The 17,558-nt window shown below is 49.2% G+C and overlaps 2 protein-coding genes across 2 annotated transcripts; one reads left to right on the top strand and one right to left on the bottom strand.

Annotated features, from left to right (window-relative positions):
- Positions 1-11,529, top strand: Mtg1 (mitochondrial ribosome associated GTPase 1). Its single transcript, XM_005064243.3, has 11 exons — positions 1-186; positions 746-810; positions 2,325-2,429; positions 4,954-5,034; positions 5,582-5,638; positions 5,895-5,985; positions 7,647-7,708; positions 8,108-8,204; positions 8,535-8,616; positions 10,632-10,744; positions 11,087-11,529. Exons 1-11 carry the CDS (start codon positions 78-80, stop codon positions 11,203-11,205), a joined length of 981 nt encoding a protein of 326 aa, XP_005064300.1. The 5' UTR covers positions 1-77; the 3' UTR covers positions 11,206-11,529.
- Positions 11,530-11,860: 331 nt separating this feature from the next.
- Sprn (shadow of prion protein) lies at positions 11,861-15,551 on the bottom strand. Its single transcript, XM_005064242.4, has 2 exons — positions 15,353-15,551; positions 11,861-14,503 (listed from the first exon to the last, which is right to left on the bottom strand). The coding sequence occupies exon 2, from the start codon at positions 14,486-14,488 to the stop codon at positions 14,045-14,047; it is 444 nt and encodes a 147-aa protein (XP_005064299.1). The 5' UTR covers positions 14,489-14,503; positions 15,353-15,551; the 3' UTR covers positions 11,861-14,044.
- Between the last annotated feature and the right edge of the window lie 2,007 nt (positions 15,552-17,558).

The following is a 17,558-nucleotide window of genomic DNA, read 5'->3' as shown; positions in this document are numbered from 1 at the left end:
AACTGTTGAGAGTAGCTGTAGACTCTCGCGGGGTCGGTCCGTCAGGGAGCGCTTCCGACACCAGCGCTATCAGTGCTATGAGGCTGTGGCCGCAGGCATGGGGTGCCGTCGGGGCCGCTTGGCGCGAGTGCTTCCCTCTGCAAGGTCACGACGTGGCACGTTGGTTCCCCGGCCACATGGCCAAGGGTGAGGCTAAGCGGGAGGCGCGGGCGGCCCGGACGCTGGCCCTGGAGGCCACTTGGGTCGCCTTCCTAGCCTCGGCACGGAGAGTTGTTCTGTGCTTGATACCTTGAGTCGCACTGAGCGGCCCGGTGAAGGCACACGCAAGCCGTTACACCTGAGTAATGTCTGAGTATAGAGGGCACAGTTTGGCCCCAGACAGACACCTGACATAGTGCGTCCTTGGGCTGCTGGTTGCTGTGGTCTTGCTTCCGCTGCCATGCGAGGTGGTAGTGTTGCAGAAAGGCGCCAGGAGTGTGATTGGGAGGGTGGTAGTTGCGGGGCGGAGCCTCGATGTTTTTTATGTGTTGAGGTCATTAAGTCAGCAAAACCTCACGGGCCTCCAGATCAACACCCAAGACTCATATGTGAAGTGTACTGCCCAGATCCACCCAGGGCACTTCAAGGCTCAGCGTGCTGCCTCCCTTAGCCCTGTGTACCCTGATGGGTTCTCAGATGCGTTTCCTTAGGACCATTTAAATCTGCCCCCACTTGGGCTGTTCCTTAGTGCCCTTCTGCCTTCCAGGACTGAAGAAGATGCAGAGCAGTCTGAAGCTGGTGGATTGTGTTATCGAGGTTCATGACGCCCGGATATCCTTTCATGCTGTAGGAGTTTCCTGCACACTCCGTCTCCTTTGGACAATCTAGTCTGCTCTGTCTCAAGTCCAATCTTATGTCTACAGTTGCCGACAGCTTCTTTTGTAATTACTGGCTCATAAAACAGGTGTTTTCCAACTTTCACTACACATCAGAATTACTGAGAGGTTTTCACACCAATTGCTAGCCCCCCCCAATCTCTGGGGGTGGGGTCCAGGTTTGTGTTTTTATTTTTAAGTTCCCATCTGATACAATATTTGTTTCAGCCTCTGTCTGGTTTACTTTGATATTTTTAGGGGTAGATTATGAAACCCAAGATTAAATGGTCCTGCCAACCTGGGCTTTCCTCCTGTCCTTAAGTGAACGATTGACAAGTCATTATCATGTCCATTGCTCCTCAGACCATTTTTGTTGCATTTAAGCTGTGTTTTGTTGCTGTGATGCAGTTGTTGGCATGTGTGTTCTTCCTCATCCTACTTACTCAGCCTGAGAAGAGCATGGAGATGCCAGGCCAATAGGCCCAGATCCTTGCAACAGCTGGTGGTGGATGTGGGGACCTGCTGCCCCTGGTGGGATTCTGGAAATAGTAATGGAGAATGAGGGACTATTTCAGCTTTCAGAGTTGGAACTTTCGAGATAACATATTTGGTGTATTTGTTTTAGGCTATAAATGTCTAGTCACCAAAATATCACATACTGCCACTTTGTGGACCAGGATGGCCTGGAACTCACATAGATCAGCTTGCTGGGATTCAAGGTGTGCACTACCATTCCTGGCTATATTTGATTATTAAAAGGTAAAACATTTTTCAGTATATGTGATGAGAGGACTGCTCTTGTTTAGGCTCTGAAGCGTTCAACTGCTTCTAAGATGTGGCAGCAGGTCTGTGCTAGATAGTGGTTTCAGTAGGAGAGGAGCCTGGAGACTTGGGTTTACGAGTGGATTGGTCAGTTGTGACAGAAGGACCATTTGGGTGGAGATAGCAGTTTACCCAGGTGCCCAGATGGGACAGATGGAAGCCACCTTTGAGACTGTGTACTAGACTCTACTGGGGGGGGGGGCTGAAGGGGCAGACTGTAAGATAAGAAGCCCCATCTTGTCTCTGTTAATGCCACATGATGTAGCCCTGCATCAGCCTGGGGTAGTTGAGGATAGCTGGAAGGAAGTAGCATCTTCAGGAGCCAGGATGGGTGGTGCTCAAGGTAATTTAGTCAGGAATCACATTTTCTTAAGTGTTCAGGTCATTTCATTTTAAACTTAAATTCCCTGGCATCTAAACAGTGGCTTTTCTTATAACTTTGTTTTATTCTTCCCACCATCTGTTTGGGAAGTTAGGTGACAGTGGCCTGTCTGACCAGCTCCTGGCACTCTTCACAGGCCACTTGGGGCCAGGAAGATGGGTTGCACGGTCACACTTGCTCTGAGCTGGGGTTTCTTCTATGGCTTTGGCTCCTGGCTGAATAACGACGGGCGAAGCTCATTAGGGATTTTGCCTTAACATCAGCACATCCCACTCTCAGGTCGAAACCCACTGTTCCAAGAGCTACTTGGTCTGAAGCCTCATTTGCTTGTCCTTAACAAAATGGATTTGGCGGATCTTACAGAGCAGCAGGTGAGTGCCTTGTCACAGATGCCAGCAGCAGTGAGACAGAGCCACTGACACTGGAGTTCTGGTATGCCCCTGGGGAGGTTGTACTTTAAAACAACTCCTGCCTTTGCAGGAGGCTTCTGGCCTGACTTCTCTGCAACAGCTGTCTACCTTAAACATGAACAAACATATGGCCCAAATGCTCAAGACGGACACACCTCCTCTGGGGAGTGGGTTGTTGTGCTGTGGGAACCCTGGTGACCACTGTAGCCACTTTGTGCCCTGTGCCTTTCTGATGGACAGACACCCTGTCTACTATGTCCCACGTGGTAGTCTTTGACAATGATGCAGAGACTTTTCCTTTACTGAAGAGCAACAACTTGTATGGAAGGTCAGGATATCCAAGGCAGTGGATATCGGGTGGCAGCACCCGCCACGAGGCCTAGGGAACTGATCATGATCTAGGCTTTGCCCTGTTTGGTTGTTTATCTTCAAGTGCCTTCCCCTGCTTTTACTAGTTGAGAGCTGATCTGTTAGAGATTGCTTCTGCACTTCCAATGCTAGCCTTTACAGACTGGAGGACACTGCCCTCTACTGGACAGGCATAGGAGGTGAGAGGAGTGCCAGGCTTCTGAAGGAGCTTGGGTTCCACCCCCATGGAACACCTGAATGAATCTTAACAGAGACCAGGGATCAGAATGTCTCTGTCATGACTAGTGCCCTTTTTACCCTCAAAGATTTATTTTATGTGTATGAGTGTTTTGCCTGTATGTGCAACACATGTGTGCCTGGTGCTCACAGGGGCCAAAAGAGGGTGTTGGATCCCTTGGAATTGGAATTGTGAGTTTTGTGGGTGCTGGAAATCAAACTTGCAAGAGCAGCAAGAGCCCTTAACCTTTCCATCAACTTTCCAGCTCCCCCAGGCAAGTATATTAATTATATCATATTAATGGTATGTGGTATAGTAACAAATAACTGAAAAGAAAAAACCTGACTGCTCTATGAATTAATTACTTTTTGTTTGTTTAAGCATTGACTATACTTTGTGGCCAGTAATGGCCAAACATAATATTGGCTTTCAACATGTATTGATATACATGAGTATAAATAAAATATGTATACTGACTATAGTGAATATTAAGTCTAATGACTTTATGTCAACTTTAGTTTACTTTTGGGCTTATGATACTTCTTATTCTCTGTAATCAGATTAGGTTAGATACCACTTCAGTTTAAATTGAAGTCTCATGCTTGGCATGGTGTCACACAACTTTTATCCCAAAACGTGGGAAGCAGAGACAGGCAGATTCCTATGAATTCCACGACAGCTTGGTCTACATATTGAATTCCAGGCCAGCCTAGGCTACATAGTGAAAGCCTGTCTCAATTTTCCCTCCTCCCCAAAGGGAGTCTCAGATGATAGAGCACACAAAATTGATGACATTCCTCAGAGAAGCCAGTACCTGTGAGTTCAGTGCCGAGGCTTCAAAGTGACTTTGTTCAGTCCCATTTTATCTCCAGAAGCACTGAAGTCCCTAGGAGTAGGGGCTCTTCCTTCCTGCTCTCCAAAGGGGCTCTTTTCCCATTGTCCTCAGAGTTGGGGCTCTTCATTGTGTTTGCTGCATCCACAGCCCCAGAGTTTAGGCTGACTCTGAGCAGATGAAGGCACCTGCAGTGTCCTTGTAAGCTTAGATTCTTACTTGATTTTTATTTATTTTTTGGATGGTTTCAGTCTGTGGTCCTTGATGGTCTGGAACTTGCTGTGTTGAGACAAGGGTGGCCTTAGACTCAGAGATCCACCTGTGTCTGCCTTCTGAGTGCTGGGGTAAAAGGGAAATGACACCAGGGCCAGCCAGATTCCTTTTTAAAAAACATTCTTTACATTTATTACTTGTTTACTCTGTGCATGTCAATATGCATGTTCCATGACATACATTTGGAGATCAGGGGACAACTGGGGGTGTCAGTTCTTTCTTTGTACTGTATGGGTCCCTGGAACTGAATTCAGGTTGTTAGGATTGGCATCCAGTACCTTACCAGTTGAGCTGTGTCACTGTCCCCAAGCTCAGATTTTTGAGTTTTAGTATCATACTGTGTGTGTGTGCACATGCACGCGTGCATGCATGTGTGTTTATTTGTTGTTTGTTTGTTAACCTTTATTTTTGTTTTATGTATATGGGCATTTTACCTGCATGTATGTCTGTACACCACACTTATTCAGTGCCTATGGAAGCCAGAACTCCCCCAGGACTGGAGTTATAGACTATTGTCAGATGCCATGTGGGTGATGGGAATCAAACCTAGTCATTTGGAAGAGTAGTCAGTGCTCTTAACCACTGAGCCATCTCTCTGGCAATGATATATACACACAGACACACAAATACACACATATCTACCTACCTACCTGTCTGCACACACACACACACACACACACAAACAATACACACTAAAAATCTTATTTTAGATAGGGTCTTTCTATGTAGTATTCTATGCCTGGCATACCATGTATATTTTAATTTAGTATTTAAAATAGAAATGTCTCTTTCAGAAAATTGTCCAGCACTTAGAAGGAAAAGGCCTGAAGAATGTCATTTTTACAAACTGTGTAAAGGATGAAAACATCAAGCAGGTGAGCCTCTCTACATGTTGGTTGGTAAATAATTGGGATAAAATCTGGCATTGGCTTTGGCTGCCTGGGGTGCAGGATCTCCTGGGCCACCTGTCTCCTGTTGGATGCTCACAGTCTGAGTGAGTTTTGAGGGAGTATTCTGGGATTATAAGTAATGAGAGCCTCTTGCAGGACCCAGTAACTTATTTACCCAATTGTTTTGATGGTACCCAGTGAGTTGATGTGTATACTGTCTAGTAGGTGGTTATAGTCGCTGTAGAAACCCTCCTGAGGTAGCCACCCTACTGTTTCATGGTATGTGTGGTCTGTTGGGTTGGATTGGGTTGGGAATGGGTGACTGAATCCAGTCAGTTGTGGCTCAGGTGGACAGTTAGATACCTGTGATCTGGATGCCCAAGCTTTTTGTCTCAGCTCCCTAGCGAGGTATGTATGAGATCTTTGCCCTGCTAATCAAGGGCTAAGTGTAAAGACAGGGTTCCTGATCCTGTTATTTGAAAGTGCGTCAGTAAGAGGTGTATGACCTGAAGATGTGGTTGGTTTGTTGCAGATCATCCCAAAACTTACGGAACTGATCAAGGACAGCTACCGCTACCATCGAGCAGAGGTTAGTTGGATGTAGAGCTGGGGGTGGGTATGTGGAGTTACCCAGTCCTTTCCTACCTGTCCATTCTGAGCCTTCTTTAATACGGAGGACTGGGCTGTTTTCCAGCCAGGACCCAGGCTTTTTACTTTCCTTTAGTGAGAAAAGCTGGGCCAACCCTGTTGGTCAGGACATGGCCTTTGTGTTGATGTCCTCTTTCCCTAGGCTATGAGTTTCACAGCCTGGGTGGGATGAAGTTGAAATGCTTCTGCTTCCACAGAACATGGAGTACTGTGTCATGGTGATCGGTGTCCCCAATGTAGGCAAATCCTCTCTCATCAACTCCCTGAGACGACAGCACCTCAGGACAGGTAGGCTGTCATTGGTGTGCGGACTTCTGCTCGGAGGCATTCCTTCCATAGCTCATGTCCTGTTCTGTTTGCTAAAAGGACAGCTAATGGTCTGAAGGAGGTCTATATGTAGTAAACGCCGTTGATTACACAGTGTGTACATGTGTACTTACCACGCTTTCACGTGCCCTTGGCTTTTATGCATCTTAGACTTTGGGATAAATGTATATTGGCTTCATTTTTCACACAAACCATACAGTGTTTATTTAAAAATATTACAGATCCAGATGTGTTGGTACATTCCTTTAATCCCAGCACTTGGGAGGCAGAGGCAGAGAGGCAGAGAGACAGAGAGGCAGAGAGACAGAGAGGCAGAGAGACAGAGAGGCAGAGAGAAAGGCAGAGGCAGAGGGGCAGAGGGGCAGAGGCAGAGAGGCAGAGGGAGGATCTTTTAGTTTGAGGTTAACATGATGTACAAGGAGAGTTCCAGGATAGCTCCGGTTACAACAAAAAACATTTATAGCTGAGTGTGATGGTACACGCCTTTAAATGCCAGCACTTGGGAGACAGAGGCAGGGGGATCTGTGTGAATTCAAGGCCAGAATGGTCTACATACTAAGTTCCAGACTTAAAGGCTGCATAGTGAGATCCTGTCTCCAAAAGACAAAACAAAATTACAAAACAACAGCACCCATTGGTACTGTAAAGCCTGAGAGTTTGAAACCATGTACCTTTATTTTAGAAAGGGGATATTTTGGGCATTAATTGGAGAGCTGTCACAATCATCTAATTTTCTGAGTTTATTTTCCTTTAAAGTGTGTATCTTCTTAGTTTAGGGTTATTAAGTTGTTTATAGAGTTGTGCAGACATCATCACTATCCAAACTTTAAATTACCTGAGACTGAGGCTTCAAAAATATCATCCTGTTCTTTGCCCCAGTGCCTGGCAGCCCTGTTCTGTTTCTGTCCAACTGTGTCCAACTGTGGGATAACTTGTCTCACTTACTATAATGTCCTAGGTTTGTCCATGCGGGAACTTTGTAAGCAGTTCCCTCCTCTGGTCCAAGTTAGTCCACTGTCTATATTTCATTCCTCTGGTCATCTGTGATGGGCAGCCTCTCTGGGGTTCCCTGGGCTGGGTCCCACGCCAGGCACCAACAGTGCCAGGATCAAGGGTGGTGCCAGCCTGCCTACTGTGTAGTAGGTGAGTTCAGGAGAGGCTTTGAGGTGGAGAAGCAGGTCTGGAATGACCTTTGCAGTAGGGGGCAACTTTCTACCCTGGGAAGTGAGCTTTGGTCATCTGTTAGCCCTTGGCCACTGTGCCTAGCTTTTGAAAACCATGTGTTCTTTGGGATCGGTAAGGAACAGATTGTAATTTGACAACTATTGACCTCTGGTTTCTGTTCTGCTTGTTGGATATGTTTTTTTTAAATTTATTTTTCAGTTTAAATTTAGATAAGAAACAAGGTTGCTTCACAAGTCAGTTCCAGGTCCCTCTCCCTTTCCCTCCCCTCCTCCCGTGCCCTCCTTCCAACCCCCCCCCATTATCCCTTCATTTCCCCAGGGAGGGTGAGGCCCTCCATGGGGGTGTCCATGCTTGTTGGATATGTTAGTTAAATACATTTCATTACTAGTTCTGTTGCTGTGTGTAAATATTTGATGGCCTCTCTCCTGTCTTTTCAGGAAAAGCTACCAGAGTGGGTGGTGAGCCAGGAATCACCAGAGCTGTGACATCCAGAATCCAGGTAGGGTCCTTGGTTGGTGAGCACAGAGCTCTGCCCAGAGCCTTGCTGGTTCTCCTGAGCCTGGCCCCCTGAGTGCAGTATTGGCTTTGCCTCTGACCTCCTTCCTCCCTCCTCTCATGTTCCTGCCAGTGCTGCTGTACTCCTGTGTGACTGTCAGGAAGGTAGCCTTTTTACCTCACCTGCCAGTGCTACACTCACATATTCCCTTTTGTTTTCCACGGACCTTGGGCTTTTATTTGTTCTTCAAATTAAGCAGAAATTATACCCAACGGGGACTCTAAACCTTGGTACAAAAGACAACTTACGGGTGGGTTTATGCAGAGGCCTGCCTCAGAGTCTCTGGCAATGATTTGGCTGTTGGGCAGAGGTTCCTGACTTGATGCACCTTATGCTGCACAGGTGTGCGAGCGTCCACTGATGTTCTTGCTGGATACTCCTGGGGTCCTGGCTCCTCAGATTGAAAATGTGGAGACAGGCCTGAAGCTGGCCCTGTGTGGTGAGCCCCGTCTAGGGATGGCTATCTCTCTGCCCCACTGCTGACTTTGTCCCTTAGGCAGGTGGGGTTGTTATTTCCTCCACCCTTCCTGCTACCAGATGCTTTTCACGGGTTTGAGAGAGGACTAGCTCACAGCATGCATTCTGCCCTGTAATGGGGGTGGCAACCAAGTCACATACCATATAGGAAGAAGGCCACCGTTGTGAGCCATCCTGCAGGGAGGGTCCTTAGTAGCTCCAGGTCTTCTGCCGTCAGCTGGGAGGCATTTGGGCTTGGTGGGACACAGGTGTCCCCTATTCGATGGGCTTGCCTTAGCTGCTTGTCTTCCAGGAACTGTGTTGGACCACCTTGTTGGGGAAGAGACCATGGCAGATTACCTCCTTTACACCCTCAACAGGCATGGGCTATTTGGGTGAGTGGCAGTGGGTGTGGGGGCTGCAGCCCCCTGCTTGCTCATCCTATCTAGGTATGGTTTTACAAATAAGTCATGAAAGTATTATATAATCTTACATTATTACCAGTGTGTGATTTGGTAAGTTTTGACATACGGCCACCTCATATTGTCACACAAAATAGTGGTTTCTGCTGGGTGTGATGGTACATATCCCAAATCCCAGTACTCTGAAAATGAGATAGGATCACAAGTTGAGACCAGCCTGGGCCACATAGTAAGACCCTGGTTCACGTTGTCTCTTGTGGGTGGGGGAAGCAGACGAACAGTCTGTCAGTGAAGTGGTACAGGATACATCCTCTCTCACCTGGCTTCCTCTATTGGGCATGGCTGCTCTGTGTTACCCATGCTCTACATTCCTTTTGTGGCTGAGCTCACTGTGTATCACCCAGACATCCTGCACTTGGTTCATCTGTTCACTCTGGTGGACTTGAATGTGTGTAGTCATTGAGTGTCACAAACAAAGCTTCTGGAAACATTCATGTTCAGTCTTTATGTGATGTGAGCTTCTTCTCTTGGGTAAAATGCAGGAGAATGTCTGGGCCACTTTGTAGAAGTGAGCTCCTCTTGCCTCAGCCTTCTGAGTCCTAGGAATGACTACACGTGTTCACCATGCCCAGCTACAGCTTCATTGATCTCTGTTTGGTCTTTACGGTGTCCTCATTTCTGTGTTGCCGGTTATCTTCCCATCTGTACCGTGAATCACTAAGAAGAGTGTTTAAACTTCCAGGCATTGCTGGATCCCCCACCTCCTGTTGGCATCTGCAGCTCCAGTTTTCTGTGCTTTGAGGATGTTGCTAGGACACTACCACTGTGGAGTTCTTTCTAGCTTGTTACCTGTGACTTTGTGAACAGGGTTCCCAGAGCTTCTCAGGTACCCTGCAAAGCCAGGTCCCATTTCTCTCCCTACCCTGTGTGCCACCACCATCACATGCGGCCTCTGCATGGTCTATGAACCCCAGAGACACTGCTGTTATCTCTTGCTGTGTAGACAGTTACCATTGTGAGAGATCTTTCCACACTGAGCTAACATGTTACACAATTTTGACTGTCTCTGTGGAGACCCAATGAAGTTTCTACTCATGTTTCCTGAACATGAGATTTTCTTTAATATTTCCTGTGGCGCAGGTCAGCACTGAATTTCTAAATGACTGAATTTCACCTGTTCCATGGTGCACAGAGGTCAGCTATGACCTCTCACCTCTGTGGTGGTTACAGGTTGTCTGTGACCTCTCACCTCTGTGGTGGTTACAGGTTGTCTGTGACCTCTCACCTCTGTGTGGTTATAGGCCGGCTGTGACCTCTCACCTCTGTGGTGGTTACAGGTTGTCTGTGACCTCTCACCTCTGTGTGGTTATAGGCCGGCTGTGACCTCTCACCTCTGTGGTGGTTACAGGTTATCTGTGACCTCTCTCCTCTGTGGTGGTTACAGGTTGTCTGTGACCTCTCACCTCTGTCCATGCAGGTGCCTGATTCACTAGTGGCCAGGCCCCTATGTGCTGCTCAGGATACTTTATTTCTGGTCCAGTCAGTCATCTTCTCTGGCTTGGTGTCTATGTCTATTCCATTGTTCTTCAGAGCTTTCCCCAGAGAAGCTCACTTGAGACCTTTTTTCACATGGGCTTTGCCACAGCTTTGTGACTGTTTAGTGTGTAATTATAACAGCTGACTTGCTATTGTGCTTACCATTTAGCGTCCAGTCACTGACGGGTCAGCTGACGTTGGCTGTTCTGCATTGAAGGTCTGGTTACTTTTGACTGGGTGCCAGGCATTTGAACTTTACCTTGTTGGGTGATAAGTCTTTACTTTTCTGTGAGAAGTTCTCAGCCTTGTTGTGGAGCACTAAGTTGCCTGGAAGCAGAAGCAGTCTGGTCCTTTCAGGAGCCCAGGAGCTGGCCCCTCTAAGGTGTGGGTGAGTGGGAACCCTCCTCAGGCTTGGAGGCTCACCCAAGTCTGAGTGGGCCGTGGACTTGCAGGTACGTGCAGCACTACGGCCTGGCCAGTGCCTGTGACCACATAGAGTGGGTGTTGAAGAATGTGGCCGTGAAACTGGGGAAGACCCGAAGAGTGAAAGTGCTCACAGGCACAGGTGAGTGAGCTGCACTGTGTGGCATGGGGCCCTTACTCTGTCACCTGTTGGAACCCTTACCCTTTCTGGAGGACAGGAGTGAGACACGGAAGGGAACCGGTGGGCAGCTGTCCTGGTATTAGAGTGTGGGAAGGGGAACTATGGAAATTTCTAGGGAGGAAGGACTTTGTAGTGTATACTTCAGAGTGTGGTCCTAACTCTGGACAGTGCTGGGTGGATATGATGCCTGCACTCTTCCTGAACATTCTCTGTTCCTCAGGTTTCACTGATGGAACCCTTAGTGGTCTCTTAGGCTGAGGCCGTCCTTAGAGACCTCTTTCTCATCAGACCCTCTGTCCTCAGGTAATGTTAATGTTATCCAGCCTGATTATGCCATGGCAGCCCGAGACTTCCTCCGGACCTTCCGCAGTGGGCTGTTGGGCCAAGTGATGCTGGACCGTGATCTTATGTCTGCTTGCTGATGATGCTGACCCCTGAACTGGCTGGCTGGAGAGTGGTCTTCTGCATCCTCCATGGAACTGCAGCTGGAGTGTTTAAAGCTTGGAACTATTCCCCTATCCAGAGGCTATATGTGACTCAGGCCCCCGCCCCAAAGGGCACTATATTCTTTTGTCCACTAGAGCCTGGTCAGTCCTGGTTACTACCATGGGATCTCAGGAATCCTGTATAAATGGCTTGGTCAGGAGGTTTTCTCTTAGTCTCAAGGAGAGGTTAATGCTATCTTAGAGGAGTCAAAGCAATAATCTGTAATTTTAAAAAATGGATTAAAAAGACTTTAAAACATATTCCTCTGGTTGTTTCTCATTTAATTAATTATGTTATGTTATTTTGAGACAATGTTTCATTATGTGGCTTGGCCTGGTCTCAAACACGCATTCCTCCTGCCCCAGCCTCTTGAGTGCCAGGATTATACAGGTGTGTACCATGACACCAGATTAAATGGCCTATTTTCTGATGGCTTTTCTGTTGTGCACTTAGTACTTTGAGCCCATAAGTTAAGTCCCCTCCCACCAGTGAACGCTGGGAATTGGTAGATTAGGGACTAGGTTCCTAATTCAGATTGTCAGGTGTCTCAACATCCTGCAATGAGGAAGAAGCTTGCTACCAGTAGAGGGCTTTGTTTCACAATGAATTCTTTACTGATACATGTGTGCACAGACATCAACGAGAGGTTTGGAATAGAAAAGCCCAGGAATGTCCTCTCCCCTTGTACTTCAGAGCCTGTCCATCGGGTGTAGGCTCAACTTCCCACAGGCCAGAGAAGCACTGGAAGGGGACCACCATCTAGCCATTGGAACCATGGTGCCTGCAGGATGTGGTGCAGAGGGTACCCCAGCATGGTTGACCTCCATATGCCTGTAGGCATCTAAAGGGCGTTGCTGCCAGCAGCTTGCTGTCTAGAAAGAAAAAGGGAAGGGGACTGGTTGGTACAGACAGGAGGTACTATTGGACCAGCTGGGCTGCACCTGCTCAGAAGTTCTAGTTTCTTCTGTCCAGTATTGACATGGCCTTCCCATAGTTGCCTGAACCAGTGCTTGGATGCTCAGTGGGCTCTCTGCTTCTTGTGGATGGCTGATAACAGGGGCTAGTCTTTCACTGTTGCCTCTTGTTGTGACTGCAGTATAAGCCGCCTCTGAGACTCCTCAGCATCTTATGGTTCCTGCTGTGGAGAAGGTATTCGGAGATGTGGCTGTGCCAAGTGCTAAATGCTCTGGAGAAGTCAGATTGGTGTGTGAAATGATAATTAAAAGGTGATGTTTCCATTATGTCCAGAACTAACACATGGTACTCTGGTAGGTGAAGCTCTGGTCCACATAACCCATCCTCATAGGTGTTTGACAAGCTGAATGGGCTCTAGTGGGTCTCCCTATACCAGACTTGATGGTACTTGCCTTTGAGGCCCTGAGTGGACTTGGCCCTTAGCTTGCTGGTCTTGGTATTGAGCTTTGTCTGTAAGGGACAGAGAAGCATCCGGCTGGCTGTGCCTAAGAGCACCGGCAGTGTGGATAGAGGGTGCAGGGAGCTGCATCCTGCAACTTGTTGGTCAAGAAAATGTTTGGCTGGAGTCCTGCCAATAGCCTTGAAACCTGTACACTTAACAAGAGGTTTGCCAGGCTAGCATTGCGTATCCTGACTGAGCCCAGAGACCTATCACTCCATGGGGCAAGGATGTGCTGGTGGACCCTGGAGCAGCAAGGAGCCAGTCTGCCCAAAGGTAGATCCACGTGAGGACTGCAGTGCATCTCTTTAAGGCCACCCTGGCCATCAGCTCTGTTCCAGGATGGATATAGATGGTCAGAAAACTTCTAGTAGTGTCAGCCCACACTCACGACCCGCTGAGGCTGGCTTTGCTGTGTCTGTTTGCTTTCCTCAGGCAGCAGTGGGCCTGAAGAACTGTTGCCTTCTCCAGCGTGCAGGCTTCCAGTTGCCAATTGTGCCATACCCTCTTACCTTCCTGGACCATCTGTTTCCAAGGGAGGGGATCTCCTAACCCAAGATGCTGTTATCTACCAGCATTGTGGGAATCTTGTAGTTTGGATCATGTACAAAGAGGGCTGCAGCAGGATTGGTATTGTATCCAAGTGACTCTCACTTGTGAACCTAAAGTTCAAAGGAAATGGAATGTTTCCAAATGTGGAACCCCTACCCTCAGTGGATCTTAGAGCAGTTAAGTAGTCCTATGACCAAGTGACTCCAAGGGGGGAACCCTTCTGACAGGTCTCTTAGGCAGTCCTCAATGAAGAAACACTATGGTGGCCTTGGTAGCATGTCCTAGGACCACAGTGGGTGTCCTGAGACAGATATTTTTTGCTCTGGATGTTCCTGAGCTGTGGCATCATTAGGACCTGCTCTGGGCAGGTGGTTAGCACCTGACATTTCTCACACTGCAGTCCAAGTGAATGTTCTCTTCACCAAATTGTGAAGTCCAGAGGGAAGTGGTCCATTCCTTCTGCTTTCATGGGAGGCCCAAGGGCTTTTGGGCTTTAGTGGCAGATCAGACAGGCCCACCTGAGGATGGCATCTTTTTGGTGGTTATTCATTTTTTGTGTCCAGGGCAAGCAGGCATGGCCCAGTACTTCCTCTTGGGCAGCTCTGGAGAGTGGAGGGCAGCCTGCCTTCCTGGCAGTGGAGCTGTTCCTGCCAGGGTGGAAGCTTGGGAGACTGGGATGGGCAAGAGAGTAGACATGTCCACAAATTGCGAGAGAGCTTGCTGTCATCTGGATTGGGGAACCAGTCAGCAAAAGGAAGTGACTTTCTGAGCTGGAGACCACTGGGATCTGGGTCGGAGTTCAGCCTGATCTAGGGCCAAAGTAGTTCTAAGGCACCAAGAGTGCCGCCCAGAAGTAAGCTGATACGTGGGCCGGGTGTGGACCCGGAGCCCGAAGTCCAAGCCCAGTAGCTGTAGACTCCTCGGTCAGTTCCGTTGCCTCCAGTTGCCCCGTTTTCATCGTCCTCCAGGCCTAGCTCTCCAGGCCCCGAGGTCCTCCTCCAGCCAGAGCCGGTGGCAAGGCCCGCAGCCACACCCGCCGCAGCCCCTGCGGCTGCCCCTGCAGCCGCCACTCGCAGAGAGGAGCCGTAGCGGGGTGCTGGCCGCACGCGCACTCTTGATGCCCCGCGCGCGCCTCCGCGTACCCCGCGGGCGCTGCCTCGAGCGCCTCCGCGGCCACCCTTGGCCGAACAGCTGTCACAGAGGAAGGCGGCGGCCAGCAGCAGAGCCCAGCACGTGGCAGCAGTCCAGTTCATCCTACTAGGCAGAATCTGTGAGAAGAGGGTGGAAGGGGCTTCAGCTTCTGTGAAGGGGTGGAGCTTGGCTTAGGGCCTGGGCGAGGGGGTGTCAGGGCCTGGGAATAGGCTCATCAGTCTGAAGGCAGACCGAGCCTCTGATTTTGTGGTGATGTGACAGAGGGCGCCCAGCATTTTGGAGGGCAGTGGCCTCAGGGCTGGGCAAGGGATCTTTTAGCCTCCTGCACTAGGACTTTGGTTTGGGTTCCTGCTATGTAACCGGGTGGCGATGGGGTGGGGTGAAAGGGTTCAAACAACAGGGCGGCCGTTTTACTGTTGTGATAGGGTGGAGGTGGGGTTTGCTGAGCTCCGTCGGTGGGGCTCAGGCTTTGGGGGCAGGGGTACGAATCCCTTGCTCTGCACACGGGTCTCTGGAAGGGCTGGGGATGGATTAGAGTATGGAGGACGCTAGTTTGGAACCGAGAGCCCTCAATACACTCAGATTAGTGTGACTTGCTCTGGCATGCCAGATCTCCTGATGTCTCTCGCTTGAGCCTTTCAGCCAGGGGTTGCGGCTGCACGCACTGCACTGGTGGTGGTGGTGGGGAGCACAATCCGTATCCATGATTCCTTGCAACGCAAACAACCAGCGCTGGGCAGGCCTGGACCCTAGGTAGGTCTTTCTCTTCCCCGCCCCACTCCACCCTTCCCGGGTTTGCTCAGGCCAGCAGTCCGGGTAGGGCACTGATCAGGATAGGTTTGGACTGGTTGTGGACCGGCAGTCTGGGCTGCGGCTCCATCCTCCTCAGATCCTCTCTCCCCGCCCCCCCCCCAATCTTTTCCTCCCTCCCAGCCTCACTCGGTTCATCCACCTCCCCGACTTACTGGTCACAGGCCTAGGTCGGAACAGCGCATAGGGACCGTGGGCCGTCAAGCGGAAAGGTGCGGCTGCAAGGACCCTCTTCCTGAAGCAGAGCTCACGACTGGATTTTGCTGAAGCCTCCGCCTGAAGATGAGGGGCGGGCTGCCGCCGAGGCTCAACCCCGGGAGACGCCGAAGGGAGGAGGTACTGCAAGCTCAGACAGGCACAGCCCCAGCCCTTCTGTTGCCCGGCCCCCGTCCTAGCTGCTCTGCATATCGCTTCCTTCCACCCCGTTTTCCCCCCCACCCCCCAACCCTGCGCTATCTCTCATTTCCCCATGTCCACTAGCCCCACAGCCCAGGACATCCTGTGCGTTCTTGACCCTGTCGCTCCAGCATGGCCTCTGCTTCTCTGATTCTCCCTACCTGCCTGTCTCATTAATTTCCTACCTGAGCTTTTTTTTTTTTCCTTTGGTGGTGGTGGTGGTGGGGCGGGGGTTGGGAAACTTTTAATGATTGCTTCTGGTTCCATAGGGGTTATAGGTCTATTTAAATTGTTTATCTGGTCTTGATTTAATTTTTTTTAATTTTTTAATTTTAATTTTAAATAGCTTGTTTTACATGTCAATCCCAGTTCCCTCTCCCTCCCCTCTTCCCGCACTCCCCTTCCCCCCCACCCTCCCACCCTATTGCCAAATCCTTCCACACAGGGGATATCTAGAGTCTGTCATTTTACTCTTGGTAGGGTCAAGGCACTCCCCTAAGAGTCCAGGCTGAGAGAGCATCTCTCTTTGTGCTATAGGCACATGAAGACAGTTTGCATACCAGGGATAGACACTGATCCACAGCTCAGGGCCCCATAGGTTGCCCAGGCCTTCTCACTGACACTCACATTTGGGGGGTCCAGATCAGTCCCATGCTGGCCTCCCCACTGTCGGTCTGGGGTCCAAGAGCACTCCCCTGTTCAGATCAGCTGTCTCTGCTGGTTTTGCCAGCCCATTCTTTGCCAATTTGCTCATCACTCCTCTCTCTCTGTCACTGGGTTCCTTGGGTTCAGTTCAGTGATTAGTTGTGTGTTTGCCTCTGCTTCCATCAGTCACAGGATGAAGGCTCCCGGATGGTTATAGACATCAAGTTCATTATCAGGAATGGGCATTCGAGGTGGTCCCTCCACTATTGCTTAGCTTGCCAATTGATGTTATACCTTTAGATCACTCGAGGTCACTCTGGTGCCTGATCTGTCTTCGATCCTATGATTCCCTCTTCCCCCTATTCTACCCCCACCCCCTCAACTTCCTGTTCCCCCATGACCAACTCCCTTCCTCTTTACCCCCTCTATTCTTCCCAGGTCCCACTCCCCCCACCCTCGCCGTGTTCCCATCCATTCAGGGGATCTTGTCTCCATCCTCTTCTCTTGGGTACTATGCATATATGCATATTTTTTAGGTTCTTTCCTGTTTCCCAGACTCTCTATCTGTGGAAGTGCAGACTGGCACTATCCTGATCCATATCTAAAATCCATATATGAGTGAGTACATACCATGTTTGTCTTTTTGTGACTGGGTTACCTCACTCATGATGGTTTCTTCCAGTGCTATCCATTTCCCTGCGAATTTCAAGATTCCAATGTTTTTTTCTGCTGAGTAATACTCCATTGTGTAAATGTACCACATTTTCTCTATCCACTCTTCAGTTGAGGGGCATCTAGGTTGCTTCCAGTTTCTGGCTATTACAAACAATGCTGCTATGAACATAGTGGAGCAGATGCCCTTGTAGTATGAACCTGCCTCATTTGGATAAATGCCTAAGAGTGGAATTGCTGGGTCTAGTGGTAGATTAATTCCCATTTTCCTGAGGAATCTCCATACTGATTTCCAAAGAGGCTGTATGAGTCGGCATTCCCACCAGCAGTGGAGGAGTGTTCCTCTCTCTCCACATCCTCTCCAGCATAAATTGTCTTCGGTGTTTTTGATTCTAGCCATTCTGACAGGAGTAAGATGGTATCTCAGAGTCGTTTTGATTTGCATTTCCCTGATGGCTAAGGATGTTGAGCACTTTCTTAAGTGTCTCTTGGCCATTTTAGCCTCCTCTACTGAGAATTCTCTATTTAGCTCTGTACCCCACCTTTCAAGTGGATCCTTTGGTGTTTTGGAGACTTGTTTCTTGAGTTCTTTGTAAATTTTGGAGATTAGCCCTCTGTCAGATGTAGGGTTAGTGAATATCTTTTCCC

The sequence above is a fragment of the Mesocricetus auratus genome, unplaced genomic scaffold (assembly GCF_017639785.1).
Source record: "Mesocricetus auratus isolate SY011 unplaced genomic scaffold, BCM_Maur_2.0 Super-Scaffold_4256, whole genome shotgun sequence".
Lineage (NCBI taxonomy): Eukaryota > Metazoa > Chordata > Mammalia > Rodentia > Cricetidae > Mesocricetus > Mesocricetus auratus.
Note: the sequence above shows the minus strand (reverse complement) of the source record. Positions and strands in the feature narration are given on the sequence as shown.

Coding starts and splice junctions, on each gene's coding strand:
- Sprn (XM_005064242.4), bottom strand. CDS start 14,488: ATGAACTGGACTGCTGCCACGTGCTGGGCTCTGCTGCTGGCCGCCGCC.
- Mtg1 (XM_005064243.3), top strand. CDS start 78: ATGAGGCTGTGGCCGCAGGCATGGGGTGCCGTCGGGGCCGCTTGGCGC. Junction 5,035..5,581: donor AGGATGAAAACATCAAGCAG/GTGAGCCTCTCT, acceptor GGTTTGTTGCAG/ATCATCCCAAAACTTACGGA. Junction 8,205..8,534: donor CCTGAAGCTGGCCCTGTGTG/GTGAGCCCCGTC, acceptor CTTGTCTTCCAG/GAACTGTGTTGGACCACCTT.